We start from the raw sequence: 20373 nt of genomic DNA on the forward strand, positions 1-20373 counted from the left end.
TTCGAGTTACGAGACTTTGAAACCATGAAACCGCATAGAACCGTAAGGTCACAAAATCAGGTTTTAAAAAAACAAAAACAAGCGTTCTGTAGCGCATTTCTTCTCATACAAATTGAGCACACAAAATATCCATACAAATAATTAAGAATAAAATAAAAACACTTCTCGATACACTAGTTTTGAATTGATAATTAAAAATAGTTTTGTGCAGCATACTTTCAACTAAAGTCACTACAAAATAAACATCACATAATTGATGGTTCATCTTTCCCCTATTTAAACATAATTTACTGGAATAACGCCACGCGATAAAACCTCATTATATGTGAAATAAACGAGTTCAACGTTGTTTTAAGCGTTACTTGTTAAAACAAGTAATGTAATATAATCGAATTTAATTCGCCCATCAACTTCCCAAAGCGTTGATGGAACTCAAGCGCGATTGTCGGTTTATAGTCGGACTATTTTTAATGTGACACAAACAGTTGCACATGTGTTTCCTAGTGGTTGTTTTGCTCATTTCAAACACTATTGTGAGTAGGTTCACTTCACATTCTTTCTTCATTTATTTTTTTTACCTGACTGTACTTTGTAATGTCGTGACGCCAGGGAAAACGCAGTCAGATAGCAATCTCATATAGTGACTAGTGACATTTATAGATGTGCTAAACTGAAACATTTATGTGCAATTATTTATTGCACAAAATATACAATTCATGCTGCATAGGAGGTGTTTAGTTATTTATTTGTAGTTATAGAACACGTTATTTAATACTGTGCATCTCTTTGTAACTGTGTTCCAGACATTCACTCTCATATTTAAGTCTTTCACTGGCATTATGCTGCTAAAACATTCATTTGAAACATTTTTAATGAGTCCATCCCTTTATTTCTATTGCAGACTTCAAGCCCTCCACTAGACAGTCAGAATGAAGCAAACTGAGGCACAATCAGACAGAGAGAGCCTCTATCTGGAAGCGTCCAGTGTGAATGGAGCCGTGTCTCTCCCCCTGCACTCCTCTATCGTCCTCTTCCTCCTCTCCTACACAGAGTGCTCATCTTTCCACGTCTACCTGGTCACAGATCAAGCAGACATCCTGCCGTCCCTGTCAGGGCTGGTGCCCGGGGGTCTCGCTGTGTCTGAGGTGAGGAGGGACGAGCTGCCACGGCTGGTTAAGATGTGTCGTCTCCCGGCTGCGCTGGAGCCTGATGTTTGCTTTTGCAGAGCTGGGCTAGCTGTCGTACTGAGACACATCATTCAGAGCTCATGCCAGCTGATGTCAAGCCGTAGGGATGTGGCGTCCCTCCTGGGCTTCAAGAACACCTGTCTCAAGGCTTGTGCTGAGGTGAGATTACGATTTAAAAAAACCCAGAGGACAAGTGCTTAAAATCCCATTGCATAGTCATAACAGGGCTTAAAACTAACTTTTTGCCACTCCTGCCAATGGCCGGTGAGTCGTTGACTTGTGAAAATGTACCGGCCATAAATATTTTCTACCATCCATGAAACTGTTTTTGCTAAAACAGGCAGTGATGACACCAAAATTTTAAATACCAGTGAAAATTCTCTATTCCAATTTCGATACCACAGCTAAAACTACTAGCCTACTAATATAAAAAATATAAAAAAAAGTTAAAGACAAGTAAACAGTCAGAAATAAAATAAGAACAAAAATCAAATGCACAAATAAATACAATATAACAAAGACACAAATGAAATAAACTGCTTTTCAGGTTTTTCATGTGGTTCTGACAGTAGTTTTCAGATACAGAAATGTAAGTAAAATAACACTGCGTAGTCTTCACTGTATAAGTTAAAGGATAACTGTCGCCAAAATGCAACCTAGGGTCTTTTTGTTAATCTACCCGAGGCAAACTTTCGTTTAAAAGCATAATTAGGATGGAAACGCCACTTTTAAGTTTGACCGTATTTTAGTTTTCGGTCAAATTGCCTTTTGAATGGGAGTGCATGGGGCACTTCTATGATAGCATCAAAAATATTTTTTAAAACACTAAGGAGGCTCGACACAACATGAAACTTTGCTCGAAGTATCACCAGGGGCTCTACACATGAACTCGAGCATTGAGAACATTGTTTGTGTACACAGAGTTTACTAAAAAGAAAGGTTTTGAACAACTCACTGTAGCTGTGTCCGCCGGCATTTTGACGGTCAAAAATAGTCTGTCACTATGTTTACTAGAATTCTCACAATTTTTTGCCATGAATTTGTGTAAAAAAATGTCTACATCTTCTTGCGCTTGAATATTTAAATTGTCAAAGCTTAAAGGAACCGTATGTAAGATTGTGGCCAAAACTGGTACTGCAATCACTTTCAAATTACTGTAGAGCGGTGTATCCCCTCCCCCTCCCCCCTGACTCGAGGTTGCCAGATAGGCTGCAACATTCGCGCCTGTCTTCAAATTCTTCTTCGTTTTCAGCCGTCTCCATCTTTCAAAGGCATCTCCTATACAAATCCTTGTTTTATTTCGGACTTTGTCACGACGTATTTCGGATTCATAACGAGGTCTTTTAGGTTTCGTAACGTTAGACATTTTTTATCCGACACGTTTGTAGCTGCAGCTGTGGTAACTAGAGCAGAGCTGGCAACCCGGATGCCGAAACACTACTGACTTCGTGATTGGTAGATAGTTGGAGGGTGGCGCATCAGGCCAAAACACAACATGACAACATCAACATCAGTTGAGGGCTGCAACTTCACATTTAAATGATAATATCCTGGCCGGACTACTGTTGTCAGTGATATAAGTATTTGAAATGAACATGATTTCTTAATGTCTAGTGACATATCAGGGCCATTTTATGATTAATTGAAATAAATTTTTTACATACGGTTCCTTTAAGCTTTTGTGACGATGCAGTGTCAACTGTCCCGAGCGTCATTCACGTTTGTTCTCGTTCATGCATTGTTAGAATTCATAAAAATGTTACCGGGAATGCCACCGTTTCATATACTCGGCAACACAGATTTTTACTTGCATTTGGCGCTTGGCGAGTGTTAATTTTAGGCCTTTTAAGTGTGAACTAATCTGTGTGAACTAGCTGTGGGGTGACAAGCATGTTGACATGTTTTGACAGGCACGATCACTTAAATTTTGGAGGTCAACATCACAGAATCACACATTCAGATGTTGACATTTGAGCTCAATGCTTTCAGATAGTAGCTATAAGGCATAACAGAGCAAAAAACAAGCTTGGGTTGCTCCCCTGATTCTTTTTTTGCTGTCTTTAGAGCCTTGGGCTGTCACCGGGACATGTGTGATGTCTCAAGACACCGTTTCAGACATCTCTGTCAGATACTAGCAACATTTATGGTTTTAAAAGGCCTTAAAGCAACTTTTTTGGGAAGCTTTTGGTGTGTGTCAGTCAACATACTACAATTTCAAATGTACGCCATGAGTCATATCGGATGTTTGGGATGACAAATAACTATTAAAATATAGTATATTACACTTAAAATGACTAAAACCTACACTTTTAGTCAGAAGTTTGGAATACGTAAGATTTTTTTTTAATGTTTTTGAAAGAAGTCTCTTATGCAAACCAGGGCTGCATTTATTTGATCAAAAATACAGTTAAAACTGTGAAATATTATTACAATTTAAAATCTCTGTTTTCTCTGAATATATTATAAAATCGAGGCAAATCCTGTGATGCAAAGCTGAATTTACAGCAACATTACACCAGCCTTAAGTGTCACATGATCCTTCGGAAATCATTTTTATATGCTGATTTGATGCTTATCTGAAGATTGGAAACTGTTAATTTTTTTTCCCAGGATTCTTTGGTGAATAGAAAGTTCAAAAAGAACAGCATTAGTTGAAATACAAATAATACACTGTGAATGTCGTTACTGTCACTTTTGATCAGTTTAATGCATCCTTGTTTACTGTCCAGCACTAATTTGATTGGCTATCGACCATAACATAAAAATAATGATCAGCTTTTCAGTATCGGCCACAATTTCAGAATAAGTGCATTCCTAGTTTGCATGAAACTCTGGACAACCATCCAAATAAATCATGGATCGTACATCACTTTTATCAGTTATTAAATGATTTCTAACTGTCATTTGCTCCTCAGGTGAGTCAGTGGACTAGATTGTGTGAGCTGGACATTCCCTCTGCAGTGGAGGAACACTTACGAAATCCTGAAGACCAGATGTGTCGACTTCCTGCTGCGATCCTGAACTTAGAGAAGAGGTTAGGGGAACCCGTCAAGGTCCACAATGACGACAAGATTCGCAGACAGAAGCTACAGCAGCAGAAGAAGAGTGATTCTCAACTAAAAGGCCCCAGCACAGAGAGCGAATCCCACCCGGGAGTCGAGCTCAGTGCTGCTCTGGCCAAGCTCTCTGCGGTCGCGGTTCCTCCTCCCTCCACCAGAGAGAGCTCTGACATCAGGAAAGTCAAGAGCACGGACCTTCCAGAGCTGGAGCACGTGTTTGCAGAAGGGCTGTATTTCACCCTCACTGATGTCGTCCTACTGCCCTGCATCCATCAATACCTGGTAAAACAAACAAATCGAACATCATTTTATCTCATTATGTGTAAATCACTATTCCTCACAAACAGAGCCATTCATTCATTTGTTTTTGCTGTAGAGTAGACCATTGAGGCTCACAGGTGCTTTCAAGTTATATCAAACGCAGAAATCTCCCGTGACTCCGACTTCTCCTACTTCAAGTTGATTTTCTCAGTGCTGCATTAAATAAGGCCGGTAGTTTCTATTTCAATTGGGAGTGTGAATTAGATTCATTGCAGTGTGATGTCCCTGAAGTCTTTCACTCTCAGAGCTTGCCTCAGTCTGACGCCAGCATTCGCTTGACTATTACTCATCAGTGGCATTTGGTTTATGAAGGCCTCTTCACAACATGAATTATAACTATGCACTTTTAAAAATAAAGGTTCTTTATTGGTGTCGATGGTTCCATGAAGAACCCTCAACATCCATGGAATCTTTCCATTCCACAAAAGGTTCTTTATAGTGGAATTTAGTTTTCTCGAATATTAAAATGTAATTTTAAACTAAGATAAAGATTGTTCTTTTAAGAACTGTTCACTGAAATGTTCTTTAGGGAACCTAAAATGGTTCTTCTATGGCAGGGTTCACCAATCTCGGCTCCAACCCCAATTAAACACACCTGAACCAGCTAATCAAGGTCTCACTAGGCATACTAGAAACTTTCAAACAGGTGTGTTGGAGCTGGTTGGAGCTAAACTCTGCAGGACAGCGGCCCTCCAGGACCGAGATTGGTGAACCCTGTTCTATGGCATCCCCGCCCCCCACCACCACCTTTATTTTTAATGGTCTGTTAGATAAACAGTGCATTAGCATCTGATGGAGGTGTGCACACTAATAAAATAAAGTGCTTGATGACATTACCGCAGTTATGTTTTATGCCGCATTAAGTGCTCAAGCTCTTTAAGATCTGTTCCTACTTGGGACAATAATTATGACTTCTCATTCTGTGCGAATAGAAAGTCCACACCACACCTATAACTATAATAATACAGTCAGGAACTATGTTGTTGGAATCCATTTTTTTTATATACTGCTGGTGACAACCAATCAGAATCCATCCTGGGAGACTCTGATTTTGAATCTTTAATGACAGACCTACTCTTAGCTATAAGGTTATTGATTAATGGTATACGCTTGAAGTCATCAGTCATCATTACCCATGATATTCTCCACCAATCAGAGAATCGAAAGCCACAAATGTTGTTGATTCAGCTTAACTTGGAATCTGTAATATTCCTTTAATGAATAAAATCATGCTTATTTTAAATGTTATTTACTATTTTTCATTATTCACATTTGAATTAGTGATGTATGCATTATGGACAAGAATGATACCTCAATGTATTCCTCCACACACACACACACACACACACACACACACACACACAAACAAAACTTTGCAGTGATATCTAGGGAGCAGAATATCATAGAGACTGTCTCTTTCAGACACCCTGCTGTGTCTTTGCGGTGAAGTTTGTGTACGTCTGTCATCCCTTTCTCTTTCTCTCTTGCTCTTTTCTTTCTCCTCTGATGATCATTGTTCATTCTTCTCTCTCTCTGCTCCTGTCATACTCTCGCTCTCGGCTCTCTGTGGTCAGCGGCGCATCGGTGCCTCCTAGTTTCACACTCCGTCTAGCATGTCTCCCTCCTTCTGTCCTCCTCATCCCTTTCTCCCCGTCTTTCCTCTGCGGCGCGATGATAGCTGGAGCTGATCTCGGTTCAGTGGACACTGCACTCTGATGGGTTACTTAAGTCACAGCATCTCGCTGTCAGTGTGCATTTTTTAATATGCATTTGCGCTGCTTTCGAAAATTCCTCGGCAGCAAAACATACACACTGTCTCGCCTATTTGCCATAACGATTGCACATTTGTTTCAAAATGTGATTCAAGATTCATCAGGCTCAAATTGTGAAAGAATGGTTGGGAGGGAGCATGAAGAATCTTTTTTTTTGTTTTGATGTTATTTCCATCAAGAGGTGCATGAAAAGCTACACACTCCAATTAGGGTTAGAAGAACTGTTGCCTAATATATAACATGCTAGAAACATAATAATCACTGCAAAAATGATCCAATCATAGACATTTGCCTATTTAAATCCAAACAGCAACCTTTTTTTTTTTTTTTTGGCTGGGCAGTGTATATATATATATATATATATATATATATATATATATATATATATATACATACACTCACCTAAAGGATTATTAGGAACACCTGTTCAATTTCTCATTAATGCAATTATCTAATCAACCAATCACATGGCAGTTGCTTCAATGCATTTAGGGGTGTGGTCCTGGTCAAGACAATCTCCTGAACTCCAAACTGAATGTCAGAATGGGAAAGAAAGGTGATTTAAGCAATTTTGAGCGTGGCATGGTTGTTGGTGTCAGACGGGCCGGTCTGAGTATTTCACAATCTGCTCAGTTACTGGGATTTTCACGCACAACCATTTCTAGGGTTTACAAAGAATGGTGTGAAAAGGGAAAAACATCCAGTATGTGGTAGTCCTGTGGGCGAAAATGCCTTGTTGATGCTAGAGGTCAGAGGAGAATGGGCCGACTGATTCAAGCTGATAGAAGAGCAACTTTGACTGAAATAACCACTCGTTACAACCGAGGTATGCAGCAAAGCATTTGTGAAGCCACAACACGCACAACCTTGAGGCGGATGGGCTACAACAGCAGAAGACCCCACCGGGTACCACTCATCTCCACTACAAATAGGAAAAAGAGGCTACAATTTGCACAAGCTCACCAAAATTGGACAGTTGAAGACTGGAAAAATGTTGCCTGGTCTGATGAGTCTCGATTTCTGTTGAGACATTCAGATGATAGAGTCAGAATTTGGCGTAAACAGAATGAGAACATGGATCCATCATGCCTTGTTACCACTGTGCAGGCTGGTGGTGGTGGTGTAATGGTGTGGGGGATGTTTTCTTGGCACACTTTAGGCCCCTTAGTGCCAATTGGGCATCGTTTAAATGCCACGGCCTACCTGAGCATTGTTTCTGACCATGTCCATCCCTTTATGACCACCATGTACCCATCCTCTGATGGCTACTTCCAGCAGGATAATGCACCATGTCACAAAGCTCGAATCATTTCAAATTGGTTTCTTGAACATGACAATGAGTTCACTGTACTAAAATGGCCCCCACAGTCACCAGATCTCAACCCAATAGAGCATCTTTGGGATGTGGTGGAACGGGAGCTTCGTGCCCTGGATGTGCATCCCACAAATCTCCATCAACTGCAAGATGCTATCCTATCAATATGGGCCAACATTTCTAAAGAATGCTTTCAGCACCTTGTTGAATCAATGCCACGTAGAATTAAGGCAGTTCTGAAGGCAAAAGGGGGTCAAACACAGTATTAGTATGGTGTTCCTAATAATCCTTTAGGTGAGTGTATATATGTATATAAATGAGAACAATAGAAACAAACCAACAATACAATAGTGCAACAATATGCAAGTGAATATGTATAGCCTATGTGTGTGAATTATATATGTGTGTTTATGTGCAAATATTTAGATATGTATATATTGAATTTTTAGACCAATTAAAAAAAAAAATTCTGGTATCATTATAAATAATGTTACCAGAATTTTTTTTTAATTGGTCTAAAAATTCAATATATACATATTATCTAAATATTTACACATAAACACACATATATAATTCACACACATAGGCTATACAAATTCTCTTGCATATTGTTGCACTATTGTATTGTTGGTTTGTATTGTTGGTTTGTAAAGCAAAAATCTCAGTGTAACTAATCTCACTGTAATAAATAATGATCCATTCCAGGTATATATATATATATATATATATATATATAATTTTTTTTTTTTTTTTTTTTTAAACCAGCTTACATTTAAAGTCAAACAAATACTACCATGATGTATAAATATTTAGCAATTAAAATAATATCCTGTTTCTTTTGCACTGCAATTTTGCACTGTGGGGAAAATGTGCTTGATAGTCCAAAAAAAAAAAAAGCTAATATATAGTTTTATTAATGCAATTTTTTTTTCATATATCAATTTTATACACAGACATATGAGGCATATGAGATGTGAGGTTCTGAATATTATAAGGATCATGTCTTTGATTAAACCATTCTAGATCTCCATCCAAAAGCACACCCCCTCCACCCTGTCCCATCTTCCCTTGCTGCTGAGATGGTACCAGCGTGTGCAGGAGCTCCCCAGCGTACTGAGGGCCGCAAATGATTGTGGGATGGCCCTCTTCAGTCTCAGCTCGGTCGACCCTTGCCCTCCTCAGCCAGAGGCCCCACGATCCGGTGGAGCAGAGCAGGACGGCCCCAAATTTAAGCAAGAGCCCTTCATCGGGGGCCCGAGGCCAACTCTCACCAAACTGCAGGTAATTGAATTTCACTCGCTCTCTTTTTCTCCCGCTCTCTTGCTCTTTTATTTTATTCCCCTCATTTCTCTTTCCCTAACTCTTCCCTCGCGCAGAAGGAGATTACACATGCCACGCACAGAAGCGCTTCTCTTTGCCACTTCACTAAACCTGTCAGAGGCGAACTCACATAATCCCTAAACAGCGATCTGCTCTCAATACGTTCAGTGCTGTGCTCTCGTCCCTTTACGGCAGCCCTGTGTGTCACTGCGGGCCTGAACCGTGATGATAAAGGATTTATGCACTCCAGCGAGGCAGAACAGCAGCCGCACTGACTCGCTCTTAACTGATGGGACTCCCTGCCACTTGATACTTTAAGGAGGCTGGTATTACGTGGCTGTCTGACTTCGACAAGCACTGCGAGTTCTTTCAGCTGTTAGTCTGACATTCATTAGTTGTGGTAAAGAGTATGTAGAGGAATATAACAGAGAAACTTCAATATACAATGAAATCCTAATCCATAAATCAAAGAAACATTCATGAGCTTTATTTAAAAAGAAATGAATTGTGCTCAATTGTGACTAACCTAATTTCATGCTTAAAGCCAGTGGTTCCCAAACTTTTTAGAGTGGCGTACCCCTGAGGAATTTAACATCTTTCTACGTACACCTGTCTTCCACTTAGACTGCAGTGACACCTTTTCTATTAAGGGACAATATTTTCCCCTTAAATTGATTTTTCCAGTGCATTTTTACCTTAATATATATATATATATATATATATATATATATATATATATCTTCATAAAATAAATAATGTTTTAAATAAAAATGTGCAATATGAAATAATGGTAAACATGAAGTGATACTTTTAAAAAACTAAATCCGCCAGTAGGTGCCAGTAAGTCTTAATGAGTGAGCCATTGAGTCATTCATTCAGTAACAAAGTTGTATTTATAAATGGGTCATTGAATAATTGACTCACTTAATTCGTTCAAAGCTGCAGATGTGTTCACGAAACACTGCTGTATATTGCAGTTCTGCGGTGGTTTTCGTTGGAACTATTATGTAGTTGCAAAATAGAGCAAACAATAATGTATTTTAAATGTACATGTAACTGTTGTATAAAATCAATATCACATTTGCAATCGTGTGGATATTTGGGAAAAATTACATTCTTTCTCATAATATATTATCAACATATAACTCGTTCTTCATAGTACGTGCTACAACCCCACTTTTACAAAGGTACATTGTCAAGAACGGCAGTAATGTAGTGAGATTTATAGCAGGCCACCTATCATACACGCTGCTTGTGTGGAATGGAGACAAAACTGTCAGTTTTGAATGCAGGAGATGAGGTAATTTGATTGGATGTCACATGCTTGAGCTTTTATGGCATTTTGCCTGCTAGAAATACATGCTCGGTTTTAATGTTATTTTAAGGTGGGGTAGAATTAAATGAATGGGAAAACTCAGCATTTTGTTCGCAGACCCCCTCTGTCACCTCAAGCACATTTTTGCTTCATAAAAATAAGGTATTAAATATGTATTAAAATGTATTAAAAATTCTCACTTTTGCAGACCATAAACTGTGGTTAATATCTTTTTAAACAGTACCATTGCTAATATGTTCACAATTTAAAATAAAGTTGCCACTGGCAACTACAATGCCAAAATTTGTTAAATGATATAGTCATTTTTTCCCATTTGTTTTCCCACAGTAACCCGTTTAGTATGTATACACTACCGTTCAAAAGTTTGGGGTCAGTAAATAAATAATACTTTAAATAAATAAATCCTTTTATTCAGTAAGGTTGCATTAAATTGATCAAAAGTGACAGTAAATGCTTTTACATTGTTACAAAAACATTCTTCAACTGTTTTCAACACAGTTGTTTTTATCTTAGCAGGAATAAATTACGTTTTAAAATGTGTTAAAATAGAAATTGATATAATGTTTTCTATATTACTGATCAAATAAATGTTGCCTTGGTGAGCAGAAGAAATCATTTCAAAAGCATTAAAAATCTTACTGACCCCAAACTTTTCAATATTAGTGCAAATACTGTAGGTAAATATTAGTCTTTGTTCAGAAAGAAGACATGCATTACTGAAAATATATCAGGTGAAGTATATAGATTGATTGATTTTATTTGAGGTAGAGAAAAATTAAATGAGTTTCATATTTTAGTCCATTAAATGTTATTATAAAAAGAAGTAACAGTTTAATTCATCATCGTTGTCTTTAGGAATCCTACACACCACAGGTTTTCATGTTATTAATAACGATGTATTATAACAAAACTGAAAGAAACGATTCTTTTCTCACAGTTCACCTAATTCCAATTCACAGTTCACTCTTTTCACAAACAGAAGATTAGTTTTTCAAACATATTTGTCCTGAAAGGTGGGCTAACGTTTAACCACAAGTGTAAGATGGAGTTTGTCCTTAAACAAAAAGGACTATAGTGACCCCATACCAAGCCAGTCAAGCATCTAGACGTGTGTGTGAAACATTTAACTATATTAACCAGGGTAAGGGGCCATTTTTCTTGTGTCAGTTTTTGGACATATATGATGCCAAAGTGGTTTTCTTTGATTATGGTAAAAATAAGTATACGTTGACATTTAAAAATGTATGCATGTCTTTACATTGTCACAAAACAATTGATATTTCTTTGAAATAAAGATGAAAGAAATGTCAATCAAATTCAGTGACTTTTTTTTTTTTAAATTGTTGATTTAGTGTTCAAATTGGTTTGGGGCCACTATAGCAAAATGTTTGGTATTACCAACGTTTCTATACCATGATACCGCCAGCATACTTTTTAAGGGCTGTTACTGATGTCCCTCTCTACTTGCAGACCACCATGTTTCCTCACCTTTCCAGATAATAATGCACCATTAAGAGGCTGTATTACATGGACGGCTCAGCTTGTGGCATCATCTTAACTGTCCTGATGAGTGCTGTTTTTCCTCCCTAGAGGAACCGCTGATTCAGTCCATAACCTCCTGCATGCAGTCTTCTGCCTGCTTATTCAATTTCCCACCACTTCCATAGCAGTCCTGCTGATTTACCCAGCATCTAAACGGCCCACAAACTCTAACAACACTTCATCCCCGGTGCAGAAATCTGCCGATAATGAGTAAAGAGCCCGCAGTGGTCTCATACACTTCTGGCGTACGACTCCCGCAGGAGAGGCAAACAGAGTAACAATGCTGGGTCTCTATACTGTCTGCCCCGGACCACAATGCCGAAGTCGAGTCCCCAGCAGGTGATAAAAAAACACACAGCTGCCGTCTAGTTTTCAGGCCTGCTGCAGAACTTCCAGCTTTTTATGTGTGTGCTTGGTGTTTTCCACCTCTGGCATTCAGATACTATAAATCAGATATTTCCCGTCACGCTAGTGGATATCAATTTGGTGTGTGTCAATGAGTTGGAGCTCAGCAGGCTCTCTTAATGCATAGCAGTCCACTGGGATTTTCCAGGCTGCGTGCTTTCTGCTTTAGGTCTGCTCTGCAGCTGTTGCTGGTGGCTCATTGCTTTAGACAGAGCAAATGACATTTTCATTCACGGAGCCAAACCTTATGACCAGCCTGGATTTGTAATGCCAGTGCAGCAAACATAGATGCACCGTCACAATAGCTACTGTTTAACAAGCAGAACCAGGCTCGTTCTAAATCAGTGACCGAGAGCATCTCAGGAGCTTAATTTGGTGCTTTGAGAGATTTGATACGGTTTTACTCAATTTAGTCGCTGCTAAAGAGTGTCATTAGGCTGATTATCAGATTAACTATTTGAAGTCCGTTTTGATATATATATTGTGGTTGTGGATTTCAGCATGTCTTAGAAGGCGGTGTTGACCAATTAGAAGTCAGGATGGAAACCATCCATTTTATAATCTTGTTTTGTTTCTGGTATTACACAGTGTTGGATGTATATTTAACTTTTAAACGTATATTTCATTATGTTTTATATAGGGCTGTCAAACGATTAATCGCGATTAAGCACATCCAAAATAAAAGTTTGTTTTTACATAATATATGTGTGTGTACGGTGTATAATTATTTTCTATATATATAAATACACACACATGCATGTATATATTTAAGAAATATTTGCATGTATATACTGTGTATATATATTTATATTATATATAATTTATATTATATATAAATATTTTATATATAAATAACACATTTTTCTTAAATATATATGCATGTGTGTGTATTTATATATAGAAAATAATTATACTCCATACACACACATATATTGTATATGTAAACACAAACTTTTATTTTGGATGCGATTAATCGCAATTAATCGTTTGACAGCCCTAGTTTTATAATGTTAACCAGAATCAGTTTTTTACTTAAAATGTACTGATAACCACCATAAAATTACAGGTATACAATAGAAAGTCACATGATGAATCAATGTGACAAGTGCACAGGGTCATACACACCATCAGGTAAAAAATAACAAGAAACAAAACTACTTAAATAAAATGAAATCGTATGTGATGTCACACAGGGACTTCTTTTACTGTTATTCACTGTAAGTTATATGGTAAAGTTTTTGTGTTAATGCAATGTTAAACCATTAACTGTAATATGGTAAAGTAACTTAAAGTCAATCATTTGTATGCTTCTATGTATATACTTAACTTTTCCTTTAGTTTTTTATTGTTTGTACATTTTGTTAAGCAAAAAGTCTTTCCTAGAGGTTTTAACACCAATCTGACACTGTCTTCACTCCGTTCCACATGAGTTTGTTTGGTCATGCAGGTTAATTTAATTCTAAGTGGGTGACTAACCTTATCTCATCAAACTGGTGAAAACTTGTTTGTACTAAAAAAGTACCCTATGAAATCCCCCAACACACCACCATATATTTTCCCTGTGTTCTGTAGCATTGCATGTATTAGTACTTTGTTTGCATCTTATATTCTCAAAGAGGAATAATTGTCATAGCACACTTTTTACCCATTCTTGTAGGTCTCTTTGATGATTAAGTACCAACTAGAAAAATGTCAAATCAATTACAGGACTTCAACCTTTAAAGTAGTTTGTAAAGTGGGTTGAACTGCACTGTAACAGGTTCCTGATTTAATTAGCAGCTTGTCTCAGGCGTTCTGAGGAAATGTGAGAAGTGGTCATGCTGTTGTCTGGAGTCTTCTGTTGGGAGTTTATGGTTTAACCTGTGCTTATGTGTTCTTGTGTCCTACAGGAAAATGGGATAGACGCTGTTTACACCGCTCACCCTTGCCCGTCATGGACGGTTGATTGGGAGAGCCTACCAATGGCCGTCAACCCCACTGAAGGTAACCTCGTCTGTATTTTCCAAACAAGTGGAACAAAACCCTATACTCTTACCATACCAATAGTGATAATTATCTTTTTGATTCATGTAATATTGAAATATTTGTGTAGAACCATTTTGGTAGTAATGTATTCGAAGCATTTTGCAATCCCATTTCCCCTTTCCTTCCGCGTTCTTTCCTTGTCTCTATATTCTACGTGTTAGTAAAACCTTGTCATTTGTATAATTTCCATCAGCCAATCCTGTAAGGATGTTGAGAATTGTTTTCCGGCTCTCTAGTGAAGCATTTAAAATTGTAAAATTGTTTCAACTGTTGCTGCTTCACACAGTGACTACGAAGGAACTGGCTTTGATATGATTTCAGCTATTGATGAAGTGACAGCTTTATGTCTATGATTGATGGGCATCAACTTAGCATATAATAAGCAATCTAAAATCAGTTACAGATACTTTATCTCTTATCTCCAGGCATTGCTTTGCCTTTTTGGACGAAAATTTATGCTATACCTGTAGAAATGCGTTTCTGAGCAGAGATTGTTCGTGGTTGTCCTGTGTCATGAGCTCCCCGCAGCCGTGTTCTGGAGTCTTAACTAGCTCAAACAGCAGGCAGCTGTTTTTCACCAGGAATGAGCGAGATGTCAATCACCTTGCACAGACCGACGAGTGAGCTCCGTGGAGAGACAGAAATCCAGTTAGTTTCAAAATCCAGTCTGGAAACAATCCTCATCGACCCACGCCCCTGAGAGAATAATTTACTTAAGTCGAAAAACGACATATATTTTCTATTGGTAAGAAAGAAACAAAAAATAAATACAAGGGATTTCAGAGTTTGTGCTCAAGAAATTTAGTACTTAATTTGCTTCAGTAGAACTGGGTTTGACAGCTCTCAAAATTGCATTACATAGAAGAGAGCAGCATGAACATTCTTCAAATAGTCTTCTTTTTCTTCCATGGATGAATGGAAATACAGGTTTGAAATGATATAAGTGTAAAAAGAAAGACAGAAATTTCTGAATGTTTTAGTCCATATAGCAGATTCAATGTACTGTAAGTACAAAGTAACTCTTTTTTGCGGCACTGGCCAAGGTCATGATTTTTAGTCTCTCTCAAAATAAAAACTGATTCATCTTCCATTTGCTTTCTAAGATTGCTTATTATTTGAGGCTTTTAGGAGATTTTTCCATTCAGCGCAGTCTGCAGTGAACTTCCATTGCTCTGTTCACATTTGCATCAAACTCTGTTTCAGAGATGAACTCCCAAATGACTATAAATGATTGTCTGCAACGTGCCGGGAAGACACAAAAATATGTTCCCTGGACATTTTAGATGGTTCTTGAGTCATGTTGCCTCTTTTCTGCTGATTTTCTAGTGTTTTAATGCAGGGCCCTTCAGAGAAAACAGTTCTGAGAACAAGTCGATGATGAACCCCCCACATGCAAAAGTATGTTACTTTTATTTGGTACCATGTTTTTCTTTTACTACAGCAGCTCTGTCTTTCAGCATGCGCCCACACACGCTTCACCGTAATGTCTTTTCAAGTGCTAAATCCATGTGCAGCAACAGAGAGAAGGTGTAAGAACAGAGAGGCCTGTGTATGTCCTGCTGTTTGTTATGAATCCTCTATCGCTTCAGTGCTCCACTAATCGCTCCTGTCGTCTTTCAACATTCAGGTATCCCGTAGAGTGAAGACAAGCTCTGTTGTTATGAGATTGTCATAGTATGCAACTGTTGGAGAAAGTGTATCAGCAGTCTGCCTGCGCCACCCAAAGCTCTGACTCTTGAATTGTTGTATCCTAACTTTTAAACCAGATTACTCAAGCAGACATGTATGTCTAGTCAGCAGATCCTGCCTTCCTACACAAAGGGAAAAACATTTCCTCAGTTTTTAGTGTTAGCCAGTGGAGCTTCTGACTAGAAGATGGTGTAGGAGTGCCTCAAGGCACTGTGTTGGGCCACTCCACATTGTTGGACTAAACATAGTTTTTAAATGTTCTCACTATGTGTGTGGTGATAACCCCAAGTTTTCACTGAGCATTCAGAGTCTCTTCTGGGACATATCTGCTTCTCTTGTAATATTTTTACATGCATTTAGTTGTTTCAGGGTGCGTTAGAGTCGATGACTGCGTCATTGGATAAGATGTTAGTACGTGGGCACATCTATAGAGGAGCTGTCGTATGGACAAGATTACAGAGTCCTGTTTCATTTGGGAGATTGGCTTCGCCACTAGAGTCTTTAGAAATTTGACACGCTTCGTTCCTAAAAAGGCAGCGATATGAATTTATTGGCCGTTTTCTTTGGGAGCCATTTTAGCTAAATATTTAGACGTTTGTGAGACTACCGCAACTACCACCCACATTTTGCGAGCCACCTCCACAGTGCTGATAAATATTGTTTTAAATCGAGGGCAGTCTGTGGGAGGATTGCATCGCCAGGGTGTCTATTATGCAGTTTGTCGAGAGCAGGAGAGAGAACTAGGCGCTGTCACCACTACAGAGCAGAGAGAAACCCCACCTGGGAAACGTGGTTGGCAGTGGTGCCTTGAATGTGAATTCATTTTCACTGTCAACACCAGCCCTGTTGAGCATTAAGAGACTTCACTGTGTTTATGTGGGAAGGGGCCATTTACATGGGAGGCGCATTCCGGACGCATCTGCCTGTTTTGGCAACTACTTGTCTGAAATGCTTCATCTCTAGACAGTTTATGGCCTAGGAGGAGGGAAGTTCAACAGCCTACAGAACTTTCAAAGATGCATTATTGCTCAGTCACATGACTGAATGACTTAGAAATGACTTCTAAACCCTCATCGACACATGCTGCTTCGTCTCAAGAACCAGACTGTGACTGTTGGCAAACGTTCGGTCCATACTATGTTTTAGACCAGAAGACCAGCTGTGATGTTAGGACGGGTAAATCTGAAAATCAATAATACCTCAGTAAGACATCAGCATGCAACCCTGTTGCAACCTTGCAAACATGGCTTTGTTTCTTGACTCAAAATAACCATTGCACCCTGATTCATGGAAACTGAAGAACTTAGCCTGTTAGATTTCAACATGTTCTTGCCATTTTAATGTGCAATTTGCTTTAGACAGTCTGTGGCAGTGCAGTCTGAGGTAGAGATTACACGCTGCTTCACCCATTAGTGCTCACTTCAGTGGCTTGGCTGTATTAACACGTTTAGAAGCATTGTGAAGAATTATTGTGGCTTGGCTTATACTTGAATTTGTCAGAGTTGTTGCTCCCACTTCTCAAATTACTATTCACCATTCCGAGTTGAATTGAAAAGGCCTTTTAATTTCCAGTTGAGCTCCTGAATTTAAATGTAGGCTGCAAACATGATACAGAATTGCAATTCGAAAAGGATGTAGAATTAAAATAACTTGAAATATATGTAACTATTTTTGAACTGAATGTTTGCCAACAAAGCCTTTATTGAAAGGTTTAAAATAAGTTTTAAATTGTAGGCCTTACTGACAACAATGGATTGACTTTTTTTTTTTTAAATGACGCCTATGGTATATACATTTGGATTTAGTTTATATATCTCATTACCTGTTTTTAGTATTATAATTTTTTTTACAATTTCAATCCTTCCTGTCATTCAAATTCAACTACCTGTGAATTGAAAGGGAGACAATTTCTTTTCTGGATTAACCAGGTAACTGTAGATGAAAGTCTTTTTCCCCCATACATGTCCCAGCTACAAATGGCACACACTTCCAGCAGCCGATATTTTATTCAGTTTGATTAATTGAGCCTCAATTTCTTCAGTTAGATTGGTTCAGTTAATCAATACCAATTAAATGTTGCTGTCAAAGCTGGCTTTCAGTTTTGTCGGTCCCAACTGGAGATTCATCAGCACTTTCTCAACTTGGTAGCTGTTCCAATATAGCCTACACCCCAGAGAGCTTTAAACGAGTTTTACTAATTGATGAAATGTTTGAGTCATGCATTTGAGTGCAATACAGCAGTCCTTTTTATTTGCAAAATGCCACCTAATGAATATTCATGCCACTTTCTTAACATGGTAATGTTATTTTTCTCATTATGTGAAGAATGTTTTTTTTTGGGGGGGGGGGGGTTTGTCCTATATTTACACAGTCTATTCTTCTGTAGTGCTTGGGTGCCAATGGTTAATTAAATTTATGCTGGTATTATAATTTACAGCCTGGTTACAGTGTGAAATAAGCATCTCTTCCGCTCTCTTCTCAGCCTTTAGATTGTCCTAGTTAATTTTCATGCTGTGTTATTCTGTTGTCATTCTGAATAATACATTGGATCAGGCCACAAAGAACCGTAAATTACAAGTAGTATTTTCATTTTTTTTCTTTTTTTCCGCCCTTCTCATTTATCTCTCTCTCTCTTTTTTATATTTTCACTGTATCTTCTTTTCTTCCCTTTCAAGTTCTCATTTCATACGCAACATCTATGGTTAACCGTCATCCTTCAGATGCTGACCTCCACCTGTAACTCCTGTCTAGCTGTCAAATTTGTTTTTTCTTGAATGTCCTCTTGGGTATACTAGATTCCTGCTCTCTGTTGAATGGCTGTCAGGGATTTTTATTATACACCATTTGGCATGAAGACTCAATTAAGAGTTTACTTTTGAGTTAATTTGAGTCTGTTTAGAAGAACACTTGGAGTCACGTTTAAAATTCCTCTTGCTTTCTCACCTCTTTTTTTCTGCTAAAGATGTTGTTAAACTGCAAAAAAAACACCTTATTATCACCTAGCCCTTGTAAGGGGCTGTGAGGAGCTTTATCAAAACTCATTTGAGTTAGTGATCTATGGTGTGGATGGAGTTATTTGGTTTTAGTGATGTGATGTTTTTTTTATTTCTGAACTGATAAAAAAGGCTGAGGAAATTGAAGCATCTTTTGCTTGCATACTGGGCTTTTTGGCCACATTTGTGTCCTTTTTTCCAATGCTAAGCCTTCAACTGCTGACATGTCTTGAGTGGTGCGATATAGGCCTCATTATGTTTAAAAGAACAGTGAAAAGCCAATGCCAGCCTCCTTGTTTACCAAACAGAGTTATTGAATTGACAGGATGTCGGAATCTTCCACTTTTCCTTTCTTCCTAACAAAAACCTGACAACCCAAGTGATGACTGCCTCAATCTTTTAGAGGGCCCTTTTTTAGTGCTATCTACCACTGCTTCCATTTATCTTGGATATTTACAGACGTATCACAGTTAGTGAGTTGCACACCATTTCTGTTTTGTCTACAATGCAGGTGCAAAAAGATGGATGTAGTTCGTTCTTGGAATGTGCTGAGTGTAGTTGTTGTCTTCAGGTGTGACAGCTATTTCCTGGAGTTCAAACATCAGTCAACGTCATTTCAGAGAGCCAGTGCTTCACTTAAAGTTCTCTGTTGAATGATAAAGTGATGTTAAAGGAAAGATAGACACATCAGTTAAGGTTCCTCTGGATTTATTTTTGCCTAGATCACAGTTTGAACAAAACTTTGTGTCAAGGTAAGAGAGACTTTTATATGGTAGGGTTTATGGGACAAAGATGAAATGAAACCAAAATGCATCTAGTGCATTTACTTTTGTATCATTGAAGGTGTCTCATCACCTCTGACAGGCACGTCTTCATAGGGCGGTCAGCCCCCAACACGTCTGTTTTTCCAACACCCGCCCTTCCTCGCAGCTCAAGTGTGAATTTGAAACTCTTGGGTATGGTGAAGCTGTTAGACAAACAGAACAACTATTGTACACATCGCTGAGGAACAATGTAATCTCTGACGTGTTGTTTGAATGTGGTGTAAGGGTGGTGTTTGGTTTCACAGGCTGTATTTACATTTCTCCAGACTAGGCATGTGTATGTTTTGGCGGCGTCTTTGTCCGACATGAACCCACATACTGAAGGGACGCATGAGGACATCAGTGTTATCATAGCTGCGTTGGATTGGGTGTTAAATACTATTTATTTCCTGTGGAAGTAATGTAGAGCGTGTTGAAGTATAGGGGTGTATGGGTGTTCCCAACTAAATGGCTTTGCCATAACTCTTACCTGAAACCTAGCTTTTAAAGCAGCGTTACTTAAATTGACCATTTAGTTACTCTAATTGCACCACTGAATATTGGTGCAATGTGATTCTTTTATAAGTGTTTAATAATGAAAAATCA

The 20373-nt window shown here is 38.4% G+C and overlaps 1 protein-coding gene across 2 annotated transcripts in view; it reads left to right on the forward strand.

The window, feature by feature from the left end:
• The first annotated feature begins 422 nt into the window (after window positions 1–422).
• Window positions 423–20373, forward strand: part of gstcd (glutathione S-transferase, C-terminal domain containing) — a 55613-nt gene continuing 35662 nt past the window's right edge. The window contains exons 1-5 of one of the 2 annotated variants that reach the window (XM_079864732.1): window positions 423–533; window positions 902–1346; window positions 4103–4528; window positions 8678–8935; window positions 14147–14240. In XM_079864732.1, the coding sequence (XP_079720858.1) occupies window positions 930–1346; window positions 4103–4528; window positions 8678–8935; window positions 14147–14240 (1195 nt within the window). In that variant the 5' untranslated portion in view covers window positions 423–533; window positions 902–929. Of the gene's footprint in view, window positions 534–574; window positions 731–901; window positions 1347–4102; window positions 4529–8677; window positions 8936–14146; window positions 14241–20373 lie in introns of those variants that run through there. The other variant, XM_079864733.1, reaches the window with a different exon arrangement.

Source organism: Squalius cephalus (assembly GCF_949319135.1).
Source record: "Squalius cephalus genome assembly, chromosome: 2".
In the NCBI taxonomy this organism is placed as follows: domain Eukaryota; kingdom Metazoa; phylum Chordata; class Actinopteri; order Cypriniformes; family Leuciscidae; genus Squalius; species Squalius cephalus.